Source organism: Mustela erminea, chromosome 2 (genome assembly GCF_009829155.1).
Source record: "Mustela erminea isolate mMusErm1 chromosome 2, mMusErm1.Pri, whole genome shotgun sequence".
NCBI classification, from domain to species: Eukaryota; Metazoa; Chordata; class Mammalia; order Carnivora; family Mustelidae; genus Mustela; species Mustela erminea.
In genome coordinates this window covers 102,688,018-102,713,878 of record NC_045615.1, presented here as the reverse complement: position 1 = coordinate 102,713,878, position 25,861 = coordinate 102,688,018, and the positions used below count along the sequence as shown (strand labels likewise).

Genomic DNA, 25,861 nt, shown 5'->3' with positions numbered 1-25,861 from the left:
AAACAGTAGCTGTGTATCAGATTCTCAGCTATCACCATGTCTGCTGCAATGGGGATTTGGAGTATATGGTTGCTCTCTTTACGAAAATGCACGTTAGTTTATAGCATGAGGGTTAGAGAGATACAAATCCAGAGTCTGACAGAGCTAAGTTGGAAATCTGGCTCAGGCGAGTGACTCTGGGTAAGTTGCCTAACTTCCTGCGCCTGTGAGCTGTTCCTCTTACATAAGAGTCATTTTTAGAATTCTTAAACATGGTGCTTTTACTAGGAGCCCTTACTGTTTGTACAGACATCTTTTATAAAAGATGGAATCCATTTCTTTTTAATGAAATATTTATTTGTTTCATATTAATTAGGTCGTGTTTGGCTTGAGGCATACTTTGGAGGAATTTCCTGGCTCTTGGGGATCGCTTTATTAAGAGCTAAATATCACAGGAAATGCAGGCTCACTCATGAACGGCTCAAGCATCGACTACAGCAAATGATCCATTACTGACCAGTCTGAGAGACCTCACTGCCTCCTGCATTTCCTGACATCTTCCCATAGTGATGTCTCATTCCATCCTCTACACGAGAATGTTCAGGGCTTCTCATGCCCATGGAGTGGGTCCAACTTGCTTCACCTAAAAGGACACATTTCTTTTTTTTTTTTTAATTTAATTTTTTCAGTGTTCCAAGATTCATTGTTTATGAACCACACCCAGTGCTCCCAGCGATATGTGCCCTCCTTAATACCCACCACCAGGCTCACCCAACCCCTCAGCCCCTCCCCTCCAAAACCCAGTTTTTTTCTCAGAGCCCACAGTCTCTTATGGTTCATCTCCCCCTCCAATTTCCCCCAACTCCCTTCTCCTCTCCTTCTCCCAATGTCCTCCATGTTATTCCTTATGCTCCACAAGTAAGTAAAACCATATGGTAATTGACTCTCTCTCCTTGACTTATTTCACTCAGCATAATCTCCTCCAGTCCCGTCCATGTTGATACAAAAGTTGGGTATTCCTCCTTTCTGATGGAGGCATAATACTCCATTGTATATATGGACCATATCAAGAGAACACATTTCTAACACTAAGGGCCTCAGAAGCACCAGGGCTCGTCCTGGGGCTCTGTTCCCATGTTTTCGGGGGGCATTTTCTGACAGTGTGGTCTCCCACAGTGACTCAGGGGTTGGGGGAAGGGAATCAGTAGCATTAATTTTTTTTTTTTTATAAAACACAGGATCAGCTTTTGCAACTGCCTCCCACATCTTCTCCAGCCTGCTGCCAGGAAGAACTCCCCTCCTCCCCACACCCCAGCTTTCCGTATTGCTTGTTTATTCTGTCCTTCATCCAATCACAATTGTACACCTAGATCCACTTTTAAAACCCTTCCATAGCACTGCCACCAACACATCCGGAATGACATTTGACCGTATAGCTGGGCACCGTGACCCAACCCAGCCAGCACATAAAGTTACCTGTCATGATGATTGTGAAATTGTTCCTGGGGTCTTTCCTGGGCCACTTCTGCATATCTCTATGACATCTCTGCTCCTACCTTCAGAATGATGATCATAATCATAGTATTAGTAAATAATGAAGGAAGTGTTTACTGTGCAACCTTTGTGACCACCCATTAAGTACACTCCTATCCCCATCTTACAGATGAGCAAGTTGAGAAAGCTGCTAACCCATGCTAACATGCACCGATGCATGTTCCATTTTCTCATACTTCCAGAGGGGCTGTGATAATACTTCTTTCCTTCTCCCCTCTACATCTCCATCCCATGAAGCCAACCCTTGAAGACTCAGAAATAGTCTCTTCCAGAGTGGCTTTCCCTAATCCCACTACCTAGTTATACCTACTGTCCCTCTTCTGGATCCCTTAGCCTCATGTACTCCCCTTCCCCACAGCACTGCCTTTTCCTAAACAATTACCCATTCATTCCCTCAGCCAGCCACACTTATCAGTCAGAGACCTGCTAGGTGCCAGGCACCATTCTGGTTACTGAGGATGGAGCCGCAAACAAAAGAGAGAAAATTCCCTATTGTGATGGAGTTTATGACACAGAGGGGAGACCAACAAGGGAGAAACAAATCAACTGAGAAGCATGATCAGAACAGGAGCTGGTCAGGTGGTAGAGGAAGTGAGGACTGAGAGGGGGTAGCTCTTGCTCAGGGAGAGGTCAGGGATGTCGACCTGATAAAGCGACTGGGGAGCAGAGCCTGGAGGAGGTGAGGACCCAAGACTAGGATGCGTGTGGAAGGCGGTGGCAGACACAGAAGGGCATGGAGGCCAGTGTGGAAGTAAGCAGGGAGGAGAGAACCAGATATGCGTGGAAGGGTGTTGGGCCAGGCCGTGGAGGGCCCAGTGGCTAATGGTGCACGACTTTGGCTTTTATCCTTGAATATTGTCTGCTTATCCCGCTAACTTTGAGTCTGTGGTGGTGGGGGGGATGTGTGTGTGCCATATCTTCATAGCTAGCATAGTACCAGGCCCATGGCAGGCATTTCATAACTGTTTGCTGAGCAAAATATTCACCCAGATGAGTATTTTTTCTTGAGGCTAACTTTTTAATTTAATTTTATTTTTTCAGTGTTCCAAGATTCATTGTTTATGAGGCCAACTTTTGATTACTCATTGGTCACAATTGGTCAGAAACCACCATTGGTCAGAGTCCGCATGGGCCTTCTGTGCTGTGAAAAACAATCCTATAGTGTTTGTGCATGAGATGGGAATGTTCTCAGCAGCCAGAAACAGATAGTCTGCCTTTTGGTGGTTTGAACAAAGAGGGGTTATTTTTCTCACATAACAAGAATTCTGAAGGTAGGTGACTCAATGATAACAGGCTCAGCATCTCTGAGATGCCTTTGGCCTCATGGTCACAAGGGGCTGCTGCAGCCCCAGACATTACGTATGTGTTTAGGATAGGAAGGACAAAAAAAGTAGTGAAGGAGAGAAATTGGGATCATCTGTAGTTATTCCCTGTTACTCAGAAAGCAAAACTTCCTAGAAGCCTCCAGCAGACTAATGTCTTACTGGCCAGAACGATAGCATCCTCTGGCTACAGATGAGTATTTAATGGATCGCATTGCCTCCTTGAAGAAAATTGTCCTATTATAGAGTAAGAAGAGGGAGGGTGTGTATTATGCAGTTCATAATCATTGTATGCCAAAGTCAGTCTTCCTGTCACATAGGATATTTGAACAATGATATTCAGCATGATCACTCTCTTTAGTGAACCTATTTCATCCTGATTTTTCTTCTTGCTTGTCCCCACATTGGTTGTTTTCCAGAATCTTGCTCAAACAAGCATAACCATTATGCTTTAGGGCACACCACTGGCAGTGTATTCACTCAACAGGGTTTGCTAGGTGCACTGTAGCTGGGAGTGTGTGGGCAGCAGCGAGATTAGCTGAGTCCTGTCAAGAGGGTCTCCTGGGGGGGTGCATGGAAGGTCAGTGCCAGCCTTTGCACCCACATTGCTCTGGATTCCCAGCTCAGCTCTGACTCTGATTCTGGGGTCCCTTGGACCCCAGAGACTGGCTTGCCTGAACTGTAAGTTGGAGATTAGTGTCCTGACCATCAAGGTCACTGAAGATGCAGCTGGATAGAGACTTTCCTGGACTCCAGAGAACAGATCTCAACCAGCCTGCCCATTAGACTTTCCGGGGGGGATCTTTAAAAACCACAAAATCCCAGGGCCCTTCCAGACCCCTGGGTGTGTTGCAGAACCTTCATCACCTGCACTCTGAATGTGAAGGGGGGCTGGAGACCGCCACCCCCCCACCCCAGACACCGGGACTGCGAGGTTTGCAATATGCATCGGTTCCCTTCTCCAGTCCCATGTGGAGATGTCTGCATGACGCATGCCTTCCTTCCGGCAAGTCACCTGAAATCCATGCTAGCTAACATTTATTTATCTGTCCCAATAAGATGTGATTCATAGCAATAACATCCGTTCTAACTGAATTAGAATAATGAGGAATGCTAATTGAGTGTTTGCCTTTTGGCAGCTTGGGCGGCTTTGGCCAAACTTCTCCCTCTCTGCCTCATTAACTGGGATTTCTCATGGAAAAATCTGTGCTGTGTTGTGAAGGAGCTGTGGTTGTTGCTGGGGATCCACTGCTTTTCTTTTGAAGTCAGAGGTTCCCAGGACCTGGGCTGTCACCTGGTAGGGAGGAGAGGAGTGCTCACCTGGCCTCTAGAGCACCTGCCATGAGCTCATGAGCTTTCAACAGATTCCCTCCATCCTGAGGCTGCCACACGATTCAGAGGTTGGAAAAACAGAAGCCCCTCCTCTTCCATTGTCCAAACAGTGGCCCCAAGGATGCTGACCTGCTTGCGGCCACACAGGGCATGGTGGACACAGTAGTCAATGAAATCCAGCTCCTTTGTGAATTCTGCCTCAGGCCTGGAGGTCAGTGTCAGGGAGGCCTTGGGATCAGGAGGGCATGATGCCCAAAAGGAGTGAGGCCCAGGGAGGGCTGCAAGAGGATGTATCCTAAGCAGAGGGAACAGAATACGCTCCTGTCAGGAGTCCGGGGCCAAGGTGGTAAATTCACATGTCCCAGCCCCTGAAAGAGTGTTTCAATAGGGAACTGTGTATCCTGGCCCCTGCCCTCAGGAGTCTGGGCTCTGACCGTTGGAAAATAAACAGGAGTTTATAATCCAGTATAGGAAGGAGCATAGGATTCATAATCCAGTGTGTGAAGCAGCTTGCTAAAAATAGGGGCTCTGGGAGCCCATTGGGAAGGGTCTAAATATGGAGTTCAAGGATAAAGGGAAGCTTCCTAAAGAAAGCAGTGAACGGGCACAGAGTTAGCAGGGGAGAGGGTGGGGAGGAGGCAGGAAGGGGAGAAGGCCGTATGGGGGAGGAGGAATTCTTTAAAGAAATCCTAAAGGGCTTGAGATAGTTGGTGTGGTGTTTTTGTATGTGGTGTGGATGTGTGTGTGTGTGCTCTCTGTGGTGTGTGTGTATGCATGTGTGTGGTATGTATATGTGTGTCTAGTGTGTGTACACCCACGTGTGTGTGTCAGAGGTAACAGGCAGGGAGGGCTTGGAATGACAAGATACAGACCTTGTTTCCTGAAGGCGAAAGAAAGCCCTTGAAGGGTCCCGTTTTTCAGAAGTCCCCACTAGGCAGCCGGACACCTGCAGAGAGCAGAGCAGAGGTGGGACCATCCACTTAGGAAGTTATGACAGTGAATTTTTCCTGTCTGAAATTTCACGGATTGAACTCTAATAGCCCAGGATTGTTCTGCTCATAGGGACTCGCGTGGAGAGAACATAGGCTGTGAGCTGGGGCTGGAACGTGGGCTCCTGGGAAGCACAGACTTTGGGAGCAGAGTGTAGTCAGCACCCCCTGCTTCAGGGCTCAAGATTGGAGTCCAGGCATCCGTCTGTCCATCACCCATAACCCCACATTTACTGGGTGACTGCATGGACCACAGCCCACTCTGTGGGCTCCACAGAGAGCTGACCATAGACCCGGCACGGTCAGTCCTCACATACATGCACAAAAGAGCCCACAGAGGCGCTTCGCCAAGTTGGTCAGCTGCAGGTGGTTGGCCATGAGTAACATGGATAGACTGTTTGATGGCCTTTGGTCACCATAACAAAGAACTACAGGCTGGTGGCTTAGAACAGAAGCTCATCTGATGGTTCTGAAAGCTCAAGGGAAGATCCGTGTGTGTGCCTCTGTCTTGGAGGTTGGCAGCAAAGCTCCGTGTGCCTCGGTCTATAGACTTGACTTGTCATCTCTCCCAGTTCTGCCTGCATGGTCGCATCCCCCCCTCCTCTGGGTCTTCTTGCTTCTTTTCTCTTTTTATAAAGACACTGGTTGGATCTAGAGCCTGCCGGAATCCAGAGGGGTCTCAGGACTCTTGACTTCATCTGCAAAGGCCCTTTATCCTGATAGGGGCACGTTCCCAGGCTCTGGGGGTTAGAACGTGGACGTCTTTTGTTGAAAACAGCTGCTCACCCAGTAACCAAGGCTGCCCATCCCCTGCCCTTCCCCTCCTCTCCAGTTTTGTTCCTTCCATCCCCTGTGCCTCAGCCACCTGCCTGAGACAAAACCTGGGAGCTGCTCCCAAGCGTCCTCACTTCCTTGGTGAAGGGCTCTACCCAACCACTCCATCAGGTCAGGAGGAAATGTTGCCCTGACCAGCCCAGATTCCTCCCCGCAGCACCCCTGCCCTTCCTTCAGGTGGACCCTCCATGGCAGTTATGATGAAAGCCTGGTAATCATAATTCCAGCTGCCATTTGTGGAGGGCCTCTATCCCAGGAGCATTATATGTGCATAATGCCATGAGAAACAAATTAAACTAGCCTCCGTTAGCAACTATGATGTGAGACACCATACTGCACCATTTGACGCATCCCTTCTCATGCCCGCACAACAACTCTGGGAGGAAGGACATATCACTCCCACTTTACTGATGAGCAGACTGAGGCTCAGAGAGGGTGGGTGACTTACCCAGGGTTTTGCAGCAAAAAGCTGGATTATAAGCTCTGGTCCGGCTGTCCCCAGAGCCCAGACTTTCTGCATGTCTGTGACTTCCCAGTTTGAATTCTTTAAAGAAGAGGTTCATCTCTACCCAGCACATTAGACTTGCCTTACATCTATTTCAGCCTTGATCTCATGGTCAGGTTGATTCAGTTGTTGCTGTGAGCCTTGCTTGGCCAATGAGGAAGCGAGGCCAAGCATAGGTGGGTGGTCCCACCCTTGGTCAGCAGGAGGACCCGGAGCAGAGCACCCCTCGCCTGGCCCTGGGTCCAGCCTCCTGAGCTATGTGCTCTTGAGAAATGTACGGTACCTCTAAGATGCCTAGAGAACAGATCCAAGCCCTCAGTTTATCCAGGAGGGAGTCAAGGTGCAGCCACACTCATTCATCAGTGTCAAGCTGGCAGGGCCCCATCCCTTAACACCCCCCCCCTTCATTTGTTTGTGAAACCAAACTTCCAAGCTGTCCCCAACATCCTGTGTCAACTGCCCTTCTCTGCCTTGCTTTGCAAAGTCTCCCTTCCAAGCTCAGTCCCAATCCCCAGCTCTCTTTGAAAGCCGGAACACTAACTGCACTTCGAAGAGCCTTTTCCAGTTCCTCCACTCGTGCTGTCTCTGAGCTGTGGTGAGTGTCATGCTCCCCCCTGCCCAGGGGGTGAGAGCCATCTCTTGGCACTTCTGCCCCCCACAACTGGGGAGGGTCATGGAGGTCTTTATCAGCCAGGCCTTGGAACCAGGTCCTTGAGTGGACTTGAACTAATCACAGCTTAAGCTTCTGTAGCCGATACACTTTGCTGGACTTCAGGGCTCCCAGCCCTGGCAGAACGTGGACATCTTTTGTTGAGAACAGCTGCTCACCCAGTAACTAACCATATTCATATTCACATATGAATATGAACTAACCATAACCATATTCACAGTGTGGACTTCTGAGAAATCACAAGAGAAGAGAGAGAGATGAGAAGCCCTGCCCACCACATGTCTGCCTGCAGATGTGGGTCTCAGGGACTTGGGTCCAGGGTTCCAGAAGTCTCTGCTAGGATGCCCACAAAGCCAGGGTCCCCAGTGCTTTTCATGGGACACCTTTGCTACTTAGTGTTTTATACTTTCAAGGTCACTGGAAAGGACGTTCCATGGACCTTTAGTCTCATGCCGGTGATTTTACTGCCTGGAAGAACATCCTTTTGGAGGGGGCATGAAATGTGCTGTTAAAGACATTAAGAGTCAGGATATTTATTGCCCCCTGATATGCTGGGCACTTCTACTTCCTTGGTCTCATGTAGTCTCATGTAGTTTCGCACCCCCCAGGGGATCAGGGTGGGCCTGGCTAACTCCCTTCAGAGAGAGCCGGAGACTGGGGCTCAGGGAGGCAGAAGCAAAGCGTGGGAGGGAGTTCAGGCTCTCGCCATTGTCTTGTATCTGCCTCAGACATATTCACAGCATGTCAGAGATAAAAGGAGTCCGATTTCCAGCAGAGGAACAATGCTGGAGCATGCTGGAGAAGACCCCGAGCCTCTGAGATGGGGACTCAGGGCCATGATCTTTTTTTTTTTTTAAATTAATTAATTAATTAATTAATGTTCAGCATAACAGTATTCATTATGTTTGCACCACACCCAGTGCTCCATGCAATCCGTGCCCTCTCTAATACCCACCAACTGGTTCCCACAACCTCCTACCCCCCACCACTTCAAACCCCTCAGATTGTTTTTCAGAGTCCATAGTCTCTCATGGTTCACCTCCCCTTCCAATTTTCCCCAACTCCCTTCTCCTCTCCATCTCCCCATGTCCTCCATGCTATTTGTTATGCTTCAGGGCCATGATCTTATCCCTGGCCTTCTGTCTCCAGTGTCCTGTTCTCAGGGAGGAAGGGTGTTGATGGAAAGTACCTGCTGGGGAAGCAGGGTCTGGGTTTGGGTCCAGAGATGTGAGGAGGAACTACAAACTTCCTGTGCCTCTCTCCTATCTGACAAGTGAGAATCATAATAGTAGCTATCTGTGCTGGGTTGAATAGTGTCCCCCAAAATTCATGTCCTCCTGGAACCTCAGAATGGACCTTATTTGGAAGAGCATCTTTGCAGATGTAATTAGTTCAGATAAGGTCATTCAGGAGTAGAGTGGGCTCTGAATCCAGTGACTGGCATCCTTAAGGGGAAGGTGAAACTTGGACACAGAGATGCAGATACACAGAGAGGAGAAGGCCATGAGACAGCAGAGGCCAGATCAAAGTGCCTGCTCTAACCCCAGGGATGCCCAGGAGTTCCAGCTGCCACCAGAAGACAGAAGACGCAAGGAAGGACCTTCTCCTGCAGTCTCAGAGGGGCACGGCCCTGCTGACACCTTGACTTTGGGCCTCTTGCCCCTAGAACCAAGAGACAATGTGCATCTTGTTGTAAGCCACCCAGGTTATGGCTCTGTGTTGTGGTGGCCCAAGGAAGTAAGGCCAATAACTTATCCAATCTTTGGAAGAACAGGTTGATACAGCCCTTGTTAGTTGTTCACGGTGCATACGACCATTTCCCGCTGCCCTGCACTCCTTGCTGGGTGTCCTCAGTCCTCAGGTCCTCCTGTAGACCCCTCCATTTCCCTAAAAGCCTCTTCTTTTCCCATCAGTCCATCCTTCTGTCCTCATGGTCAGGCACTAACTCCTCCAGGGAGCCCTCCCTGATGGCCTGTCCTCCTACCTGCCTCCACGGCCCCACCAAGGGGGTCACTCCAGAGTCAGACTGTCTGGGTTTGACTCTCCGTCCTGACATGTAGGGCCTTTTGGATGCTGGACGCACTAATGAGTGCACTCAGGGCCACAACTTCCCACACTCGAGGGTAGATGGAGGGTCCATTGGAGAGGTCATTGAATGGATTGTCATGGGGAACATTTGCTCAGCGTCTGGCCCACAGTAAAGTGCTCAGTACCCAGGAGCTGCCATCATGGCGTCACACCGCACCCTTGCCCCCTCAGTGCCTGAGGGTAGGGATCCCTGGGAGCAGGGTACAAGGTGAGGACTTGGTTCAGGGCACTGGCGAGGTGAAAACAGCACAGGGAGGTGATTTGGGAAGGGAGTCAGGGAGGAGAGGCAGGAAGACTACCCATAAAGGGTGTGCCATCCAGCCAGGTGCCCTGTGGGCCACTTCTCAGACTTATGCCATGGAAAGGGCAAGGGTCCTGCAGTCTAGATGCTGCTCCTGCCGGTCTGTTGCCTGGGCAGCAAAGCGGGCACTGCAGACAGAGAGAGTCCTCGAGCAGAGAACAGCAGGGCTGGCAGAGGTGTGTACTCAGGTGGGGCGGGCCTGGGGAGACTTGGCACAGATGCCGCATGCCTCTCAGGGCTGCGGACATTGGTGCATTTTTGTCTGTTTTCCTTCTGAGCTGTGCACCCCTTGAAGGCAGTGGATCCGGCCCAAGTTCTCCGTTTTCCAGATGTGGACAGGCTGTGACAGAGCCAGAACCGTGCACCAGTAGCTTCTCAGAACAGAGGCTTAAACCCAGAGGTGGAAGTGCAGGGAGACGGTTGCCTTTTTTTTTTCCCCACTTTGGTAAATGTTGGCCTGAATGTTTTCCTCTTTGATTGTTGCTCAGGTATGCATCGTGCAGAAGCGAGACACGAAGAAAATGTATGCCATGAAGTACATGAACAAGCAAAAATGCATCGAGAGGGACGAGGTTCGGAATGTCTTCCGGGAGCTCCAGATTATGCAGGGGCTGGAGCACCCTTTCCTGGTCAACCTGTGGTGAGTGACAGCATGCTGGGCTCCCTCGGGCATCTCCACCGCAGAGCCACATGCAAAAAGCCCGCTCTGCCGAGAGGAAGCTTCTGCCTGGTAGAGAGATGGGAACAAAATTTTCTGGATGCAGATACCCTTTTGAATGTTTTGTAGAGTTGTGTTCTCTGATGGCTGTTTTGTGGAGTACATTCTCTCATGACATCTGGAAGATCTGCTCACTTTTCATATTAATTCTGTTCTCTTACCTGATGAATCGGGAGATGAAAATAGATTTTGAAGAGAAGGCTTTTGTATTTCTGAGGAAACATGTGGGAAGCTGTAAGAGAAGGCCAAATAGAGGGGACTTTGGTTTTTTAAAAAATGTCACCCGTAGTGTTGATGGCAAGAAGGCCTCCGGATGGCTGCCCTGAATGGATTATGCTAAATTCCAAGTTCTGACTCTGGCCCAGAAGGCCCTTCTCTGCATCCCATTCCTGGCTATTGTTTCCGCTTCAAACTGGCATCCTTGAAATGCCACCTGCCGGTGGTTCCCTGCCCCTGTGCCTTTGCAAGGACATTTCCTCTTCCTGAAATTTCCACCTGCGTCTCTCCTCTGCCCCTCATCAACGGAGTCCACTTCCTCTGACCAAATCCCCATACATTCCTTTCATCCGGCTTAGGGGGCCCTTGGGGCTGGAGACTTCCCTCGAGCACAGGCATAGACAGGCCGGCTGAGTGCCCCTCACTGTGTCCACCGTGTCCCACCGGGTGGGTCTCTGTTTGACCCACCCGCCCTTTTTGCTGTGAGCCCCAACCCAAGCCTGGGGCCTTAGGGAGGAATCCCTTGCCCCTTGAAAGCAGGGGCTCTCTTGGTTGCTTCTGGGAGCCTGACACAGTCATAGACACGTCAGAGGTACTTGCTACGTGTTCCCAGTGCTGGGTCTTGTTGAAGGGGACAGAACAGGCTGTTCTAGGACACAAATTCTGGCTGTTTCTTTGTGCACCTCAGGTGAGCATTCTTCATGACCCTCAGTGGGAAAGTCTCGTCTAGTGCATACTCCCAAAAGGCTGCCACCCATTTTTTCCTTTGCTCTCCACGCTTAGAGGCACCCCGAACAAGGGTGATAGACCAAGGCGACACGAGTTGTCCTGCTTGGGAAAACCACAGTGCACCTGGCAGGCACCATGCACCCTGGCGTCTCCATGGGGACAAGCCCAAGTCTGTGTTACAGGCTCGAGCCTGAGGCACAAGCGCAGGTTTTCCGTGTCTCCGGGCAGCGAGCCAAACCCTTCAGTGGTTTGTGGGAATTAAACCCTCCCAGAGGACTCCTTAGAGTGGAGCGCGGGGTCTGGATGGACGCCCGGATGCCTGACGCGTGTTGAAGGAGGGGCTTAGGCTGGCGCCGCCCCTCTGGAGGCACCGCCTTTCCATGCTCCGTTGATGTGCTGCCAGATGCAGGTTATTGCCACCCACCCAGGACCACGGCACTGCGGACTGCGCGGGTGAGGGAGGGCGCTCTCTGCCGTCGTTGGGCCCCATGGCATGGCATTCCCAGTGTGAGCAAGAGGGAGTGACTGGCTGCTGGAGTTCAGAGTCACATCTCGAAGTGTCACCCATTAATGGTGATAATAATGCCCTTGGCTGGGACGCCTGGCTGGCTCAGTCTGTGAAGTCTCCGACTCTTGATGTCAGCTCGGATCGTGATATCAGGGTCACGACATTGAGCCCTGCGTCTAGCTCCGCACACAGGGGTCTGCTTGGGATCCTCTCTCCTCCTCCCTCTGCCTCTCTTCTCTCTCTCTCTCTCTCTCTTTTTTTTTTTAAAGATTTTGCTTATTTATTTGACAGAGAGAGAAGAGGGAACACAGTACAGAGAGTGGGAGAGGGTGAGGGAGATGCAGGCTTCCCACTGAACAGGGAGCCTGATGTGGGGCTCTATCCCAGGACCCTGGGACCATGACCTGAGCTGAAGGCAGAGCCTTAACGACTGAGCCACCTGGGCGCCCCCACCCTCCCTCTTAAAATAAAAATAACTAATGCTCTGGTTTACTGGTAGGACCATTTGGACAGTCAGCTGAGGGGAAGGGATAGGAAGGTATGTTTTCTGTAAATGAAAATCTTGCCCACTGTAAGAGGTTGTAAGTTGTGTGTCTATGTGTGATGGGAGGTGGGCAGTTCCAGCTCTGGACGAACTGGAAGGGCTCCTCAGCCTGCTCATCGGTCCTGAGCACTTCTCACAGGGTATGGCTCAGATTTATGCAGCTATAGGGGCAGAAACTTAAACTTGCTTCAGCGCAAAGCAGAATCTCTTGGGTTTTGTAGCAAAGAGGTCTAGAATTCCTGCGGCTGTCTCTTTTTGGTGTTAGCTTTGTTTCCAGAGCTGTGACTCGCTCTGCCTGCTGCTTGCTCCGACTTCCCCTGTTAGCCAAACAGTCTCAGCAGAGGATGAAGGGGATGGGGTGGGGGGTGGACCTGGTTCAGGTCACGTGCCTATTCCTGAAGCAGTGGTGGAGGGCAAGAGGTGCGTCCCACCTGTATCTCCGGAACCCAGAATGAGGGAGGAGATAGAGACCCGCAGAGGGAGACTGGAGCCTGTTTCTGGGAAACCATAGTGTGTCTGCCAGGTGGTCGGAGCCCATCACCTGCTGCAAGGCAAGAGCCCTGGGCTCCCTTCCTCAGAGAGGGAAAGCTGGGCTCAAAGAAGCTAAACGGAACTGTGATTCAAACTCAAGGCCATGCCACTGTGTCCGGAGGTTTTCAGAGCAGGAGAGATGTGGGGAGAGGAGAGGGGGGCAATGTTAGACGGAAATGACCTCTAACATTTATTGATAAGTATCCCTGACTTCCCTCATCCTCCTAACAGCCTCGTTGGTTTCCTACTGTCATCCTAATATTATTGTCCCCATTATACAGATGGTGTAACCGAGTCCCACTGCGAGTAAGTGGAGATGGGACTGCAGCCAGCCTCTCTGGCATCGGCCCCTCCCCCACAGCTGGCGTGAGAAGGCCTGAGCCCTGTCGCCTGCCCTCCTGCCAGACCTCTGCTGGGCTGCCTCTCTGGCCCCTGCTGGAAGGGAGCAGAGTGTGGAATTGCTTGATGGGTTCTTAAGAACATCGCCGCTTTGCATTAATTACACGTCGGCTTTCCACCTCCTTCCACCTCCTTCCAATTTCACAGCCTTGGAAATCCGCCCCCCCGCCCCCCGTGCCCCTTCTTGTTCGGCTTTTTTGCTGACGTACTCTGTAACTGGAAGGTGAAGGTCGGGCATTGATTATTTGCATGGCAGTTTTGCCCCTGAGGAATGAATGATGTGTGTTCCAAGCCTGTGATGATCCAGGTTGTTCAAGAGCAGTATTTTTACCTATTCTAAGTGGTGCTGGCTTGCTCTCTAGGGCTTAAGACTAAATGGACAAAGGGAAAAGGGAAGGAGAAATCACACCCAAAGGAGGGTGAGGGTAGCGCATTAGCAGGAGCCCTGGAGAGGTGGGAGAGGAGGGGAGGGCTGGAGAGAGGTGGGGGGGAGGGGAAGGCAGGGGAGAAGAGGGCAGGACAGAGGTGGGAGGGGTATCTCAGCTCTCGGGCTCAGAGTCTGTCCTCCGGGGTTTTAATGGCAGCCCTGCCTCTCTCATGCTGTAAGGCTGCTGTGGACTGAACCATGGACTCCCTGCCCCCCACCCCGCCCCAATTCATATACCGATGCCCGATTCCCCTGTGTGACTGTATCCAGGGACAGCCTTCAGGGGTCATTAAGGTGACATGAGGTCATTAGGGTGGGGTCCTGAACAGAACAGAGGGTCTCCTGTGAAGATGAAGAGTGTCTCTCTGTGAGGTGATGATGACACAGTCAGAAGGAGACTTGTCTGCAAGCCAGGAGGACGCTTCTCGCCAGAACATGACCATGTCGGCGCCTTGATCTCAGGCTTCCAGGCTCCAGAGCTGTGAGAAAATGGCCTTCTGCGGTTGAAGCCTGTCAGGTCATGGACTAGAGTGGCCCTAAGAGCAAACGGATTCCCTGTGTCTCACTTTCCTTTCTTGTTAAATGGGAAAAGAAGGACAGCTATGCCATAAGGCAGCTGGAAGGACTAGACGGGGTACCACTGTGCAGGTGTCGCACGGATCAAGACCCGGAGATGGTGCTGACTGTCTCAGCCCCGCTCACTGGGGCGGGCCTCCACTGCTTGCACAACTCACTTAGTCCCCCATTCTCGGTTTCAAAACCCATTTCCACTTACTGGGTTGCCTACATTTACAAGACTTGCTGTTGAAGTGTTTCATTTAAAATTGCCCCCGTGCATCTCCTGACCATTTTACTGCTGAAGTCACCATGGGAGTGAATACCTGGCAGGAGAGGATGAGGACAGACAACCCACAGTCATTTCAGACAGTCCTCATAGCCGGTGTGTGTTTCTAGAAGCTTCCCTGAGTAGCGGCAGACCAAGTTAAGACACAGATCTCTGCATGCCATGGGAGCCAAGAGAGACCCCCCTTAAATTAGAGCCTGATGTTGTAAGTGCGGAGACTACTGTGTAAGGTGTTTAAGTGTGGGGCTTCTCTGACTGAAGGAGGGGGGCAGGAAGGAGTTGGGGGGGGCAGACAGAGACTAGCAGCCCTGCCCCCCCATCCGTGGGAAGCTTTGATGAAGGATAAAAGCCCTTCACAATCCCTAGTTGCTGAGCAGCCTCATTTCCATAAAAATAATCATTGCTGGCCTTGACTATGGCTGTAGTCCCCCACCTGGCATTTCGACTTCCAGCCCCACCTGTCCATCACCACTCTGCCCTGCCGGGGTGTCCTGGTCATTTCTGACCGCCATCCCGGACGGATTCTGATGGAAGAGGCAGTGTACACAACAAATTGTATTTCTCACTGTTCTGGTGGCTGGAGGTCAGGGTGCTGGCATGGTGGGGTCTGGTGACAGCCTTCTTTCTGGTGGGCAGGTTCCTGCTAGGTCCTCATACAGGGTGAGGGCGAGAAAGAGCTCACGTTCTCTCTCTCTCTCTCTCTCTCTCTCTCTCTCTCTCATTCCTTCTTAAAGGGGCACTGTTCCCACAATGAGGGCTCCACCTGATAACTTACTTCTCACCCAAAGGCCCCACCTCCAAATACCACCCTGCTGGGGACTAGGGTTTTAACATATGGCTTTTGATGGGGGAAGACACAATCATCGAGTCCAGGGCACTGGGCACATCTTACCAAAGTGCAAATCCGAGGTCACCGTCTCTCTGTGTAGAACCCAACAGTGGTGTCCCCACACCCACAGACTTCGTGTCCCTCCATGACCAGGCGACTGCCACTAGGCCACCCTCTCCTGCTGACACCAAGGTCAGCTACCATCTTGCTCCATTTCTGTTCCAACCAAACCAACTGACGAGTGGCACCTGTCATTCGTCTTGCTGTCTTTGTCTCTCGGGCCTTTGCACAGGCTGTTTCTCCCACCTGGAACACTGTCTCCTTTTGTTCACGGTGAGAACTTCTTCTCCTTCCCCAAGTATCCATTCACTAAATAGGTGTATATTGGACTCTGATTGTGCACCAGATACTATCTGACTTTCTCAGGGTACAGGGATGAAGGGAGCCTTGTCCTCTTGGAGTTGATAGTCCAGGTTCACGTCCTCCATCGAGCTTCTTCAGCACTGCCAGACATGTCCCCAGCTGGCGGGACTTTCTTACCGAACAAGGCAGCTCAGTCACATTTATCTGCTTGATGGTCCGTTGCCACCATCAGTAGGGAACTGCTTGGGGGATGGGCCATGTCTGTTCATCCCCGCATTCCCAGTGTCTGATGCCCAGTAAATTCATGCATTCAGTGCTAAGGGCCGGCATGCAATACGGTAAACACTGTCCCAGCATCGGAGATAGACTCACTCTCTGTCTTCATAGTGCTTGCAGACATTAAGCCAACAGTTGATGTGCTCCCCTACTTTCTTCCTGACACCTTGAGTAGTCACTGTCCTGTGGGGTCCTGGGATAACTTAAAGATATATAGATTACTCATGTCCCCCATGCGCTGGGGGTCAGGTGATCTCCTGGCCCACCCTGGATACACAGATGGAAAATGCTCATGGGGTTTTCCAAGTCAGTAACTTCCTCAGCCTCCATCTCCATGGAAACTGCCTTAATAAAGGGGGCAGGAGGTGATGCTGGCTTGTTCAGGATTCTTTTTACAAACTTTACCGTTCTAGGATTTGTTAATATCACTCATAACTTCTGGCTTATGCTTTCAAGATGACAGATTGCCCACATTTTATTTTTTTTTAAGTGCCATATGTTTGTTATTCTTAAGGGGACAGGGTTGGGGTCATGCCTGTGGAACAGGAGGGCCCACATTGCTTTCTGACATCCAGAGGGTGGGCCCTGGACTATGAAGAGGGCGGGTGAGGAGACAGAGGTCGTGCCATGCAAACACAGGGTGCATGGGAGGTGGGGCTGGGCCTGGGGCATGGACTCTGTTGTATTAGACCATCCCTGCAAGTGAATGGGGGATCCTGCAATCAGTCAGGAAGGGCATGGGATTTTCCCAAGGTCATGTGGAAGAGCAAAGACTTACCTTGGACCTGCCATTGGTCTTTGGGGGTACTCTGCTCTCCCCATCTCCTGACCCACCATGACGCCCATTTCTGACTGCTCCTGATATTTCCCATGTGTTTTTCTGAAATTAGGAGTGTCCTTGGCCCATGGGGAGCTACAAAATTCATCCCACACTTCTTCAATGCCTGATAATATTAGTAATACCACTCTTCATGGATCACCTACAGGGCGTGACATTTTTCCTATCATGTCTTGATTAATCCTCAGCAGCTTCTCATGGGGGTGGATGTTACTATCTCATTTACAGTGAGAGAAACTGAGGACCCGGGAGTTAAGTAATTTGTGCAAAGCTACATAGCTAACAGGCAGCAGCATTGGGATTGAAAGTAATAACATAGCAGTAAATAAATCCTTAACAACCTGGGTTGCAAGGGAAAGACAGCAAGCCCTGAATTGCAGAGTTAGCTGATTTCCATGTCACAGATTGAATATTTGTGTCTTCCCCCCAAATTCATATGTTGAAGTCTAACCTCCAATGGGTTGATATTAGGAGATGAGGCCTTTGGGAGGTGATGAGGTCATGAGAGTGGAGCCCTCATGAATGGGATCAGTGCCTTTATAAGAGAGGACCCACAGAGCTCCCTTCCCCATCTGCTGTGTGAGGACACCATAAAAAGCCATCTATAGAGCAGGAAGCTGATGCTCGCCATACACCAAATCTGTCTGTGGCTTGAGCTTCTAGCCTCCAGGGACTGTGAGAAGGAAATTTCTGCTGTTTATAAGCCACCCATCTATGGTATATATACTGTTATAGCAGCCTGGATGGACTAAGACATGGTTGAATTCAAACCGACAGCATGATGTCAACCAGCTTGCAAAATTTCTGAAAATTTCACAATTTTTGTGGCCTGTGTAAGCCAGCTCCAGCACAACCCTGACAATCCCAGATCTAGCAGCAAAGCTTTTGCTGTCTCCATACCCATGGTCTGTGAGTTGGGACCAGAGGTGAGCCTCCCACACATGAAGATGAGCCAGGGATGAGCCCTGCCCTCAAGGAGAGGGATGCTTCGAGAACAATGGGAGGAGGGATGTAGTGCCTGTGCGCTGGACAGAAAGTGGAAAGTGGAAAAAGGTCCTTCCCTTCCTAGGATGCTATTCTTGGAAAGCTTCAGTTTCCTTGTCTGCAAGTAGGGACAGTAGCTCCCTCCCTTCCATGATTTGTTTTTATATTATTTTATTTTATTTCCTTTTATTTTATTTTATTTGAGAGAGAGTGAGAGAGCAAGAGCACGAGTTGGGGAGGGGATGGGCTGGGGATGGAGGCAGAAGCAGACTCGTCACTGAGCAGGAAGCCATACTTGGGGCTCGACCCACAGACTCCAGGATCATGACCTGAGCCAAAGACAGACACTTAACTGAGCCAGCTGAGTTCAGCCACCTGACAACTGAGCCACCCAGGTGCCCACTTCCACACTCTGTGAAGGCCGAGGCAAATGAGATCCAGTGGATGAAAGCCTGGTGGAAACGATCATTTGTTGGAGAGATGTACCTTATTATACTTCCTTCTGATAAAAACTGAAATATGACTAATGACCTGCAAATCCTTTGAATGGTTTATATGCATGAAACTCTGGTGGGAGGCAGGGAGCCTGGTTATACCTGTGAGGACCGCAGACAGAGCTGGCGGATGCCCGAATACCCAGCAATTTTGTGTTAAGCTCACATCCCAAAGAGGCACTGGAATTGATACATTTTAATGGGGAGTGCTTACCTGCTGTAGGGAGCTTAGTTAAATTGGAAGCTGCAGCACTCTTGCTCCTCAAATTTTTGGCAGTCACAAGGCAGCCTCCCTCTGTTTTTCCTCCAGCCAGGCACCTGCCCTCCAGCCCACTCCGGTCTCTGCTCTTCTCCTCTCTCTGCCTGGAGTAATCTCCTCTGGGCACCTGCAGGCACAGCCCTTCACATCGCTCAGATCTTTATCCACTGGGACCTTCTGTTGGAAGCTTTCTCTGACCACCCAACTTAACACCCCGCCCGGCTGTCCCGAGTCCACTAGCCCTCTTCTTTGCTTTATCTGCTAGAGCGTGTGCCACCTTACAATGCACCATGCCTATTATATTCTTACCTTGCTCCTTTCCTATTTTTCCTTTTTTATTAACTTATTTAAATTCAATTAGTTAACATACAGTGTATTACTAGTTTCAGAGATAGAGGTCAATGATTCATCAGTCTTATACAACACCCAGTGCTCATTCCATCATGTGCCCTCCTTAATGCCCATCCCCCAATTACCCCATTCCCCGCCACCCCCCCCATCAACCCTCAGTTTGTTTCCTAAAGTTAAGAGTCTCTCATGGTTTGTATGCCTTTCTGATTTCCTATTATATTATTTTCCCTCCCTTCCTTTATGCTCCTCTATTTGGTTTCTTATATTCAACCTATAAGTGAAGCCATATGATAATTGTCTTTTTCTGACTGATTTATTTCACTCAGCATAATACCCTCCAGTTTCATCCACGTTGATGTAACTGATAAGATCTCACCCTTTTTGATGGCTGAGTAGTATCCCATTGTGTGTATATATATATATATATATATATATATATATATACACACCACATCTTTTTTTTTTTTTTTTTTTTGACAGAGAGAGAGAGATCACAAGTAGGCAGAGAGAGAGGGGAATAGCAGGCTCCCCACTGAGTGGAGAGCCCAATGTGGCGCTCGATTTCAGAACCCTGAGATCATGACCTGAGCCAAAGGCAGAGGCTTAACCCACTGAGCCACCCAGGCGCCCCCCACATCTTTATCCATTCATCTGTCAATGGACATCTCAACTCTTTTCACAGTTTGGCTATTAGGAACATTGTTGCTATAAACATTGCCTGGGGGGGAGGGGTTCCCATTCAGATCACAACCTGTGTATCCTTTGAGTGAATATCCAGTAGGACAATTGCTGAGTCATAGGGTAGTTCTATTTTTAACTTCTTGAGGAATCTCCATACTGTTTTCCAGAGTGGCTACACCAGTTTGCATTCCCACCAACAGTATGAGAGGGTTCCCCCTTTTCCACAACCTCATCAACATCTGTTGTTTCCTGACTTGTTCATTTTAGCCATTCTGACTGGTCATTGGAGTTTCAATTTGTATTTCCGTGATGCCGAGTGATGCTGAACATTTCTTCATGTGTCTGTTGGCCATCTCTATGTCTTCTTTGGAGAAATTTGTGTTCATGTCTTCTATCCATTTCTTGACTGGAATTTTTGCTTTTTGGGTGTTGTATTTTATAAGTTCTTTATAGATTTTGGATACTAGCCATTTATCTGATAAGACCTTTGCAAATACATTCTCCCATTGTGTAGGTTATCTTTTGGTTTTGTCGACTGTTCTCTTTGCTGTGCAAAAATGTTTTATCTTGATGTAGTCCCAATAGTTCATTTTTGTTTTTGTTTCCCTTGCCTTTGGAGACATGTCTAGCAAGAAGTCGTTGCGGCTGAAGTCGAAGAGGTTGCTGCCGTGTTCTCCTCTAGGATTTTGATAGATTCCTGTCTCACATTGAGGTCTTTCATCCATTTGAGTCTATTTTTGTGTGTGGTGTAAGGAAATGGTCCAGTTTCATTCCTCTGCATGAGGCTGTCCAATATTCCCAGCACCATTTGTTGAAGAGACTGCCTTTTTTCCATTGGACATTCTTTCCTGTTTTGTCGAAGATCAGTTGACCATAGAGTTGAAGGTCCATTTCTGGGTTCTCCATTCTGTTCCATTGATCTACGTGTCTGTTTTATGCCAATACCATACTGTCTTGATGATTACAGCTTATTTTCCGTGTCTGCTTCACACACACGAAGGAGGGCTGGCTCCCCAAGGCAGGGAACTCCTGCCTGCATTTTCACTGCTCTGTTCCCAGGGCTCACAAACATGTCTTGGCATTCAGTAGTTGCTCAGTTAGTACTTGTTGAGTGGATGAATCGAATGAGCTAATATCCTCTTCTCCAGGGATATCACACAGGGAGACATATGTGGGCAGGTCCCTTGGTTTTTCACTGACACTGACCCACCCTGACCTGGAAACCGCAACCAAAAGTGAACCCTTTAATCCTCTAAACCCAGTAGAAATTATTTTGCTAATCTATGCATTGACTGAACAAGTGGTGTTTTCACCCCCATACTTCTGATCCAGAGTAAGTTTGTGAACCTGGGGAAGGAAAGTGACCTTTCGTATTCTGATGTCTAATGGTGGTAATGGTGATTCTGATGGCTAACATTTATTAAGCACTTGCTGGGTACCTGGCCTTTTGCTAAGTGTTTCATGGGAATTACTCACTCTTCACCAGGGACTGTCTGGTGGGCACTTTGCTTCTCCATTTTGCACAGACTGCTGAGGCAGAGGAAAGCTCAGTAGGTCAAGCACTGGTCTGCACTCCAGTGCCACAGGCCCATTGCCAAGAGCTCATTCGCCCAGCACGTGTTTAAGACGTGCCTCTTCCTTGCTGACCACTGTCCTGGATGCTGATACTTGCAGAATAAAGTAGACATTGCCTCGTCCATGTGGAATGTCCTCTTTCCCAGTCTAGGTGGGGAGCGAGGCAAAAATCAGATCATTACACAAATGCGTATAATTCAAGAGAAGGAAGCAGAGGATACTCTGGGACTGAGAAGTAAGGGTACCTCAGCATCCCTTCGTGGCATCATGGATGCCCTGGAGGAAGTGGCACCTTGTGGGTATCATGGCACTGAATGCTCACGGCAGCTCCCCATGGCAAGTGTTGTTATAGATGCAGAAACTGAGGCTCCCAGAGCTTGAATGGTTGCTTGTGCAAACCCCACAGTGAGTAGGGGCTGGGGTAAGGATTCATGCGCAGCCTGTCTGACTCCAGAGCTTATACTTTCTAGAACATTGCAGTGCCTTCATTTTCCTGGCTGATGCCATAAAATTGTGAAGGACTCAGTCTGCTCCCCTCTGGATGGTCCAGAACATGGATAAAAAATATATGGTCCATATATATAATGGAATATTATGCCTCCATCAGAAAGGATGAATACCCAACTTTTGTATCAACATGGACGGGACTAGAAGAGGTTATGCTGAGTGAAATAAGTCAAGCAGAGAGAGTCAATTATCATATGGTTTCACTTACTTGTGGAGTATAAGGAGTAACACAGAGGACATTAGGAGAAGGAGAGGAGAAGTGAATTGGGGAAAATCAGAGGGGGAGATGAACCATGCGAGACTGTGGACTCTGAGAAACAAACTGAGGTTTTGGAGGGGAGGTGGGTGGGGGGATGGGTGAGCCTAGTGGTGGGTATTATGGAGGGCATGTATTGCATGGAGCACTGGGTGTGGTGCATAAACAATGAATCTTGGAATACTGAAAAAATAAAATTAAAAAAAAATCATGAAGGACTTTCGGAGGGAAAATAGACATACCATTGGAATCTTACCCATTAACTAGAAATTTGACACTGCCCTTCTCTGGGCTGCAGTTTTTCTCAGCTGTGGACTGAAAGCCTTGGGCTGTGTCCACTAGTTTTCATTTGGCTTCCACAGGACCCTAGGGTGTCCAGGAAGTTCCTTAGGGGTCCCTGGGGCTGATGGGGTTGAATGTGTCCTGCTGCTTTCTGCATTCCCAACTCTTACGTGTTAGTGGTTTACCTTTGGTTTCATTTAAGGAAGGGTTTTTGGCTGCTTACCCATATGACAGCCAGGAGCCTACAATGTGTCTCCCACTCTGTGAGTCTGAGATTTGACAACCCACAGGCTGCTTTGTGGGCTAAGGACTGGGCCCAAGCACTACTAACTTTTTTTTTTCTTTTTTTAAAAATTTATTTATTTTTTCTATGTTATGTTAGTTACCATACAGTAGTACATCATTAGTTTTTGACAACTAACTTTGATAAGCAGAGAGGCATGACCTAAACTAAGTGATCAAATTAAAAAAAAAAAAAAAGAATGGGTTTAATGAAAATTTGGAAAATCAAAGGTGGCACATTAATGGTTAAAGAGTGTTATGTTCCACATACAGAAGACACTGCAGGGGTCAAGAAAGAACCACTGTGCATGCTCCCCACTCAGCCAGCACCCTCGCAGTTCCCAGGGAGTCAAGAAGTATGTCCAGATAGTAGAGAACAGAAAACAGATTGTGGTAAATGTCTGCTCTCAGGAAAACGTGCTTACTGATAAGTGGCCCCTGGTGCTTCTGCTGGGAGAACCGTTGCAGAGGCAACAGTAAATGACAATATCAATTTAAAAGCCACATTGCCCATAAAGGGCAGGAATTTCAAGGTCTTATACCCAAAGTGGTGGTGGTATATTCTTAGAACATCCATCACCAGGATCTGCTGTGATGCTCCCCGATGTTGAATCCCCAGGCAGACCTCTGCTCTGCACACCTACTGGGGGACTGTCATGTCTTCATATCCTTCTACAAGGGGCAGCCTGATCCCCAGGGATCTGGAAGGTCAAGGTTGAGCCTTTTGATCTCCCCTGTTCCCCACTACTATATCCCCTGCCTGTTCCCCCTGAAGAGGTGCCCCCAGACACTGCCCTTTCTAAGGCTCTGGCTGTGCCTCCCTGGGTCACAGGAATGGGGGAGGCCCCTTTCTAGGGCCATTGTCCCCCTCTGCTCCTCCTGACCTCCACAGTGCTGTTGGACCTTGCCCTCTGTTGTGTTACTTCACCTCTGCAAGACCGGACCTCATTCACCCTCCCTGCCTCCCAGCCCTTTCCCTCCAGTAGACCATGGACCTTCTTCCCATGCAAAGGAGAAAGAAAGGATACAGTGCTTAGCTTGGTCTGTAGATGACACAACAGAGACATGGAGGGTGGAGTAATTTCCCTGGCATCATGGGGCCAGCAGGGTGGGAAGTCAGTATATTGACCCCTATCCATCTGACAGATGTGCAAGAAGGGATTTCAGTCAGCAGACTCTGAAGCCAGATACGTGTGCTGGATTGTTGACACACTGGACTGCACTGCAAACTTACAAAGCCTGCCTCATCCTTCAGAGCCCTCCCTGCTGAGCACCTCCTGCCAGAGGCAGAGATCCTTCTTCTGGCAGCACGTGGCTTCTGCTCCTGCGGTCCTGCCCTGCTTCCATCTGAGCGTCTTGAAAGAGGGGCCACAGCTTGTTTTTCACGGGCACAGTCCCAGGCCATCAGCTCCATGCAGCTCCGGGCTTTCTCTTCCATGCCGTCCTGTTTTATTTATAAGGCGCAGTGCATTTCTGTCTCTACTGTCAGTGTGTTTGCTCATTTCTTTGTAGACTTTTTCCAAGATGTCTAAAGCACTTCAAACAGTAGTAAGCATAGATAGGCACTTGATAATATATTGGTTATATGGGAATTGGGTGTTTGCACCCCATGCATGACTTAAGGCATGGTAGATGCTCAGAAGATGAAAGAGAAAAGAGGGAGGGAAGTTTGGAAGGAAGAGAGGAGCCACCTGTCCTTCCCAGTGGTTTTTGGAGGGGAGGGACCATGCCTGTTCATGTCTTCATTTGAAGCTCCGAGCACAGCACCACACAGTGCACGCATGAGAAATCACCCCCATAACACACTGAGTTTAATACACAAACATATGTGCCACAACAATGGAATAAGGCACTAAAATGCTTCCTGCTCTCAGAAATCCTTTTCAGCTTTTATTTTTAATTATTTCTCCACCATTCATTACTGAATCGCATTTTTGTTTTTGTTTTTGTTTTTTAATTGTCAGGGCACACGCATTCAATTTGCTACTGTGTTCGGCAAGATAGGTCTGAGCCATTTGCTCAAACTCAGGAGGGAAATGGAGCATTTATAAAACATATTTCTACCAGATTATGTCGCTCCAGCCCTTCGGCTGCTATCTCCCTTCCCCCACATTCTCCTTCCTGTGCCAGCAACCTGGCATGCCCCAGGCTCATTGCAACCAGTAAAACAGTTGTGGAAATGACCCTGCAGAACGATTATCCACTTTCTAGATGATAAATTCATCCTGTGAGGTCATGGAACAGGAAGCTGGAGTCTCTCATGGTCACATGCACAGCATCTTTGTATTTTTTTTTTTTTTAATTTTTTTTTTTTATTTCCAGCATAACAGTATTCATTATTTTTGCACCACATCCCATGCTCCATGCAATCCGTGCCCTCTATAATACCCACCACCTGGTACCCCAACCTCCCACCCCCCGTCCCTTCAAAATATCAACTCAGTTTCTTATGTAACTGAATGTGATCTTAAAAGCTTGGTATTAATAACCCCCTAAGTAAAAAAAAAAAAAAAAAAAAGGTTTCCATTGTCTTAAGTAGAAGGTGACCCTAAGAATATATGCCACAAAACTTACAGAGTGTCATTAAATTCTAGCAAAGTACTGTTGTCTGCTGAGGTTGTGAACTTAAGACCAGTCTTTTCATTGTTCGAAATGTAGACTTTGGGTGGTGGGAGAATGTTGAAGATGGACCAGCATCAAAGCCAGACTTTCCCCTTGTTATAATCAAGTGCAATAGGAATGGGAGTGAGTAGTCTTCTTGTTCTGCAATTGGTGGCATTCAGTGCCAGGCCAAAGGCACTGGGATCATCTCATTGGCAGCATCTGTGGTACTCGGCCACAGCCTTAGTGACCCTGATGCTGAGAGCTTGCTGGGGGCCTGGTACCACTATGCAAGGACCTTACTCTTTTCTACCACCCCCATCCTTCTCTCTTCTTCTCTTTTTCATTCCTTTCCCACTCTATAGTTTTGTTCCAAAAAGTATTTAGCCACTATCACAAATTTTTTAAAAATCAGTGCAGGATTTATTATTACTAAGTGAGAAAACACAAGGAAGGACTCATGTGGGGAATGCAGGAAATGAAAGCACAGTTAGGACTCAATCCAGGTGTAGATTATCACAGTGCTCTGCTGTATGGGGCTGGAGTGGGGAGCCACATCTCTCTTGATCAGGATTATGTGCAACATCCACAGTAATGATGAGCACCAAGGCCGATGTTCTTTTCCTTCCTCCCATTCAAACCTCTTTGGAAGCAGCAGGCACCCAGCCTACCAGGACCTCAGCTGGTTTCTTTCCATGAGCAGGTGTCTTCCGAAATGAGTCTTACCCTTAGGTTCTTGGGCCGAAGAGCCGTGCCAAGTCAGGACTTACACATTCAGACACTTGCATGAGCA

The 25,861-nt window shown here is 49.0% G+C and overlaps 1 protein-coding gene across 2 annotated transcripts in view; it reads left to right on the top strand.

Annotated features, from left to right (window-relative positions):
• The window catches only part of STK32B (serine/threonine kinase 32B), a 408,749-nt gene that overhangs the window by 129,760 nt on the left and 253,128 nt on the right, over positions 1 to 25,861 (top strand). The window contains exons 1-2 of one of the 2 annotated variants that reach the window (XM_032333812.1): positions 2,111 to 2,212; positions 10,063 to 10,214. In XM_032333812.1, coding sequence (XP_032189703.1) covers positions 10,096 to 10,214 — 119 coding nt within the window. In that variant the 5' untranslated portion in view covers positions 2,111 to 2,212; positions 10,063 to 10,095. Of the gene's footprint in view, positions 1 to 2,110; positions 2,213 to 10,062; positions 10,215 to 25,861 lie in introns of those variants that run through there. The other variant, XM_032333810.1, reaches the window with a different exon arrangement.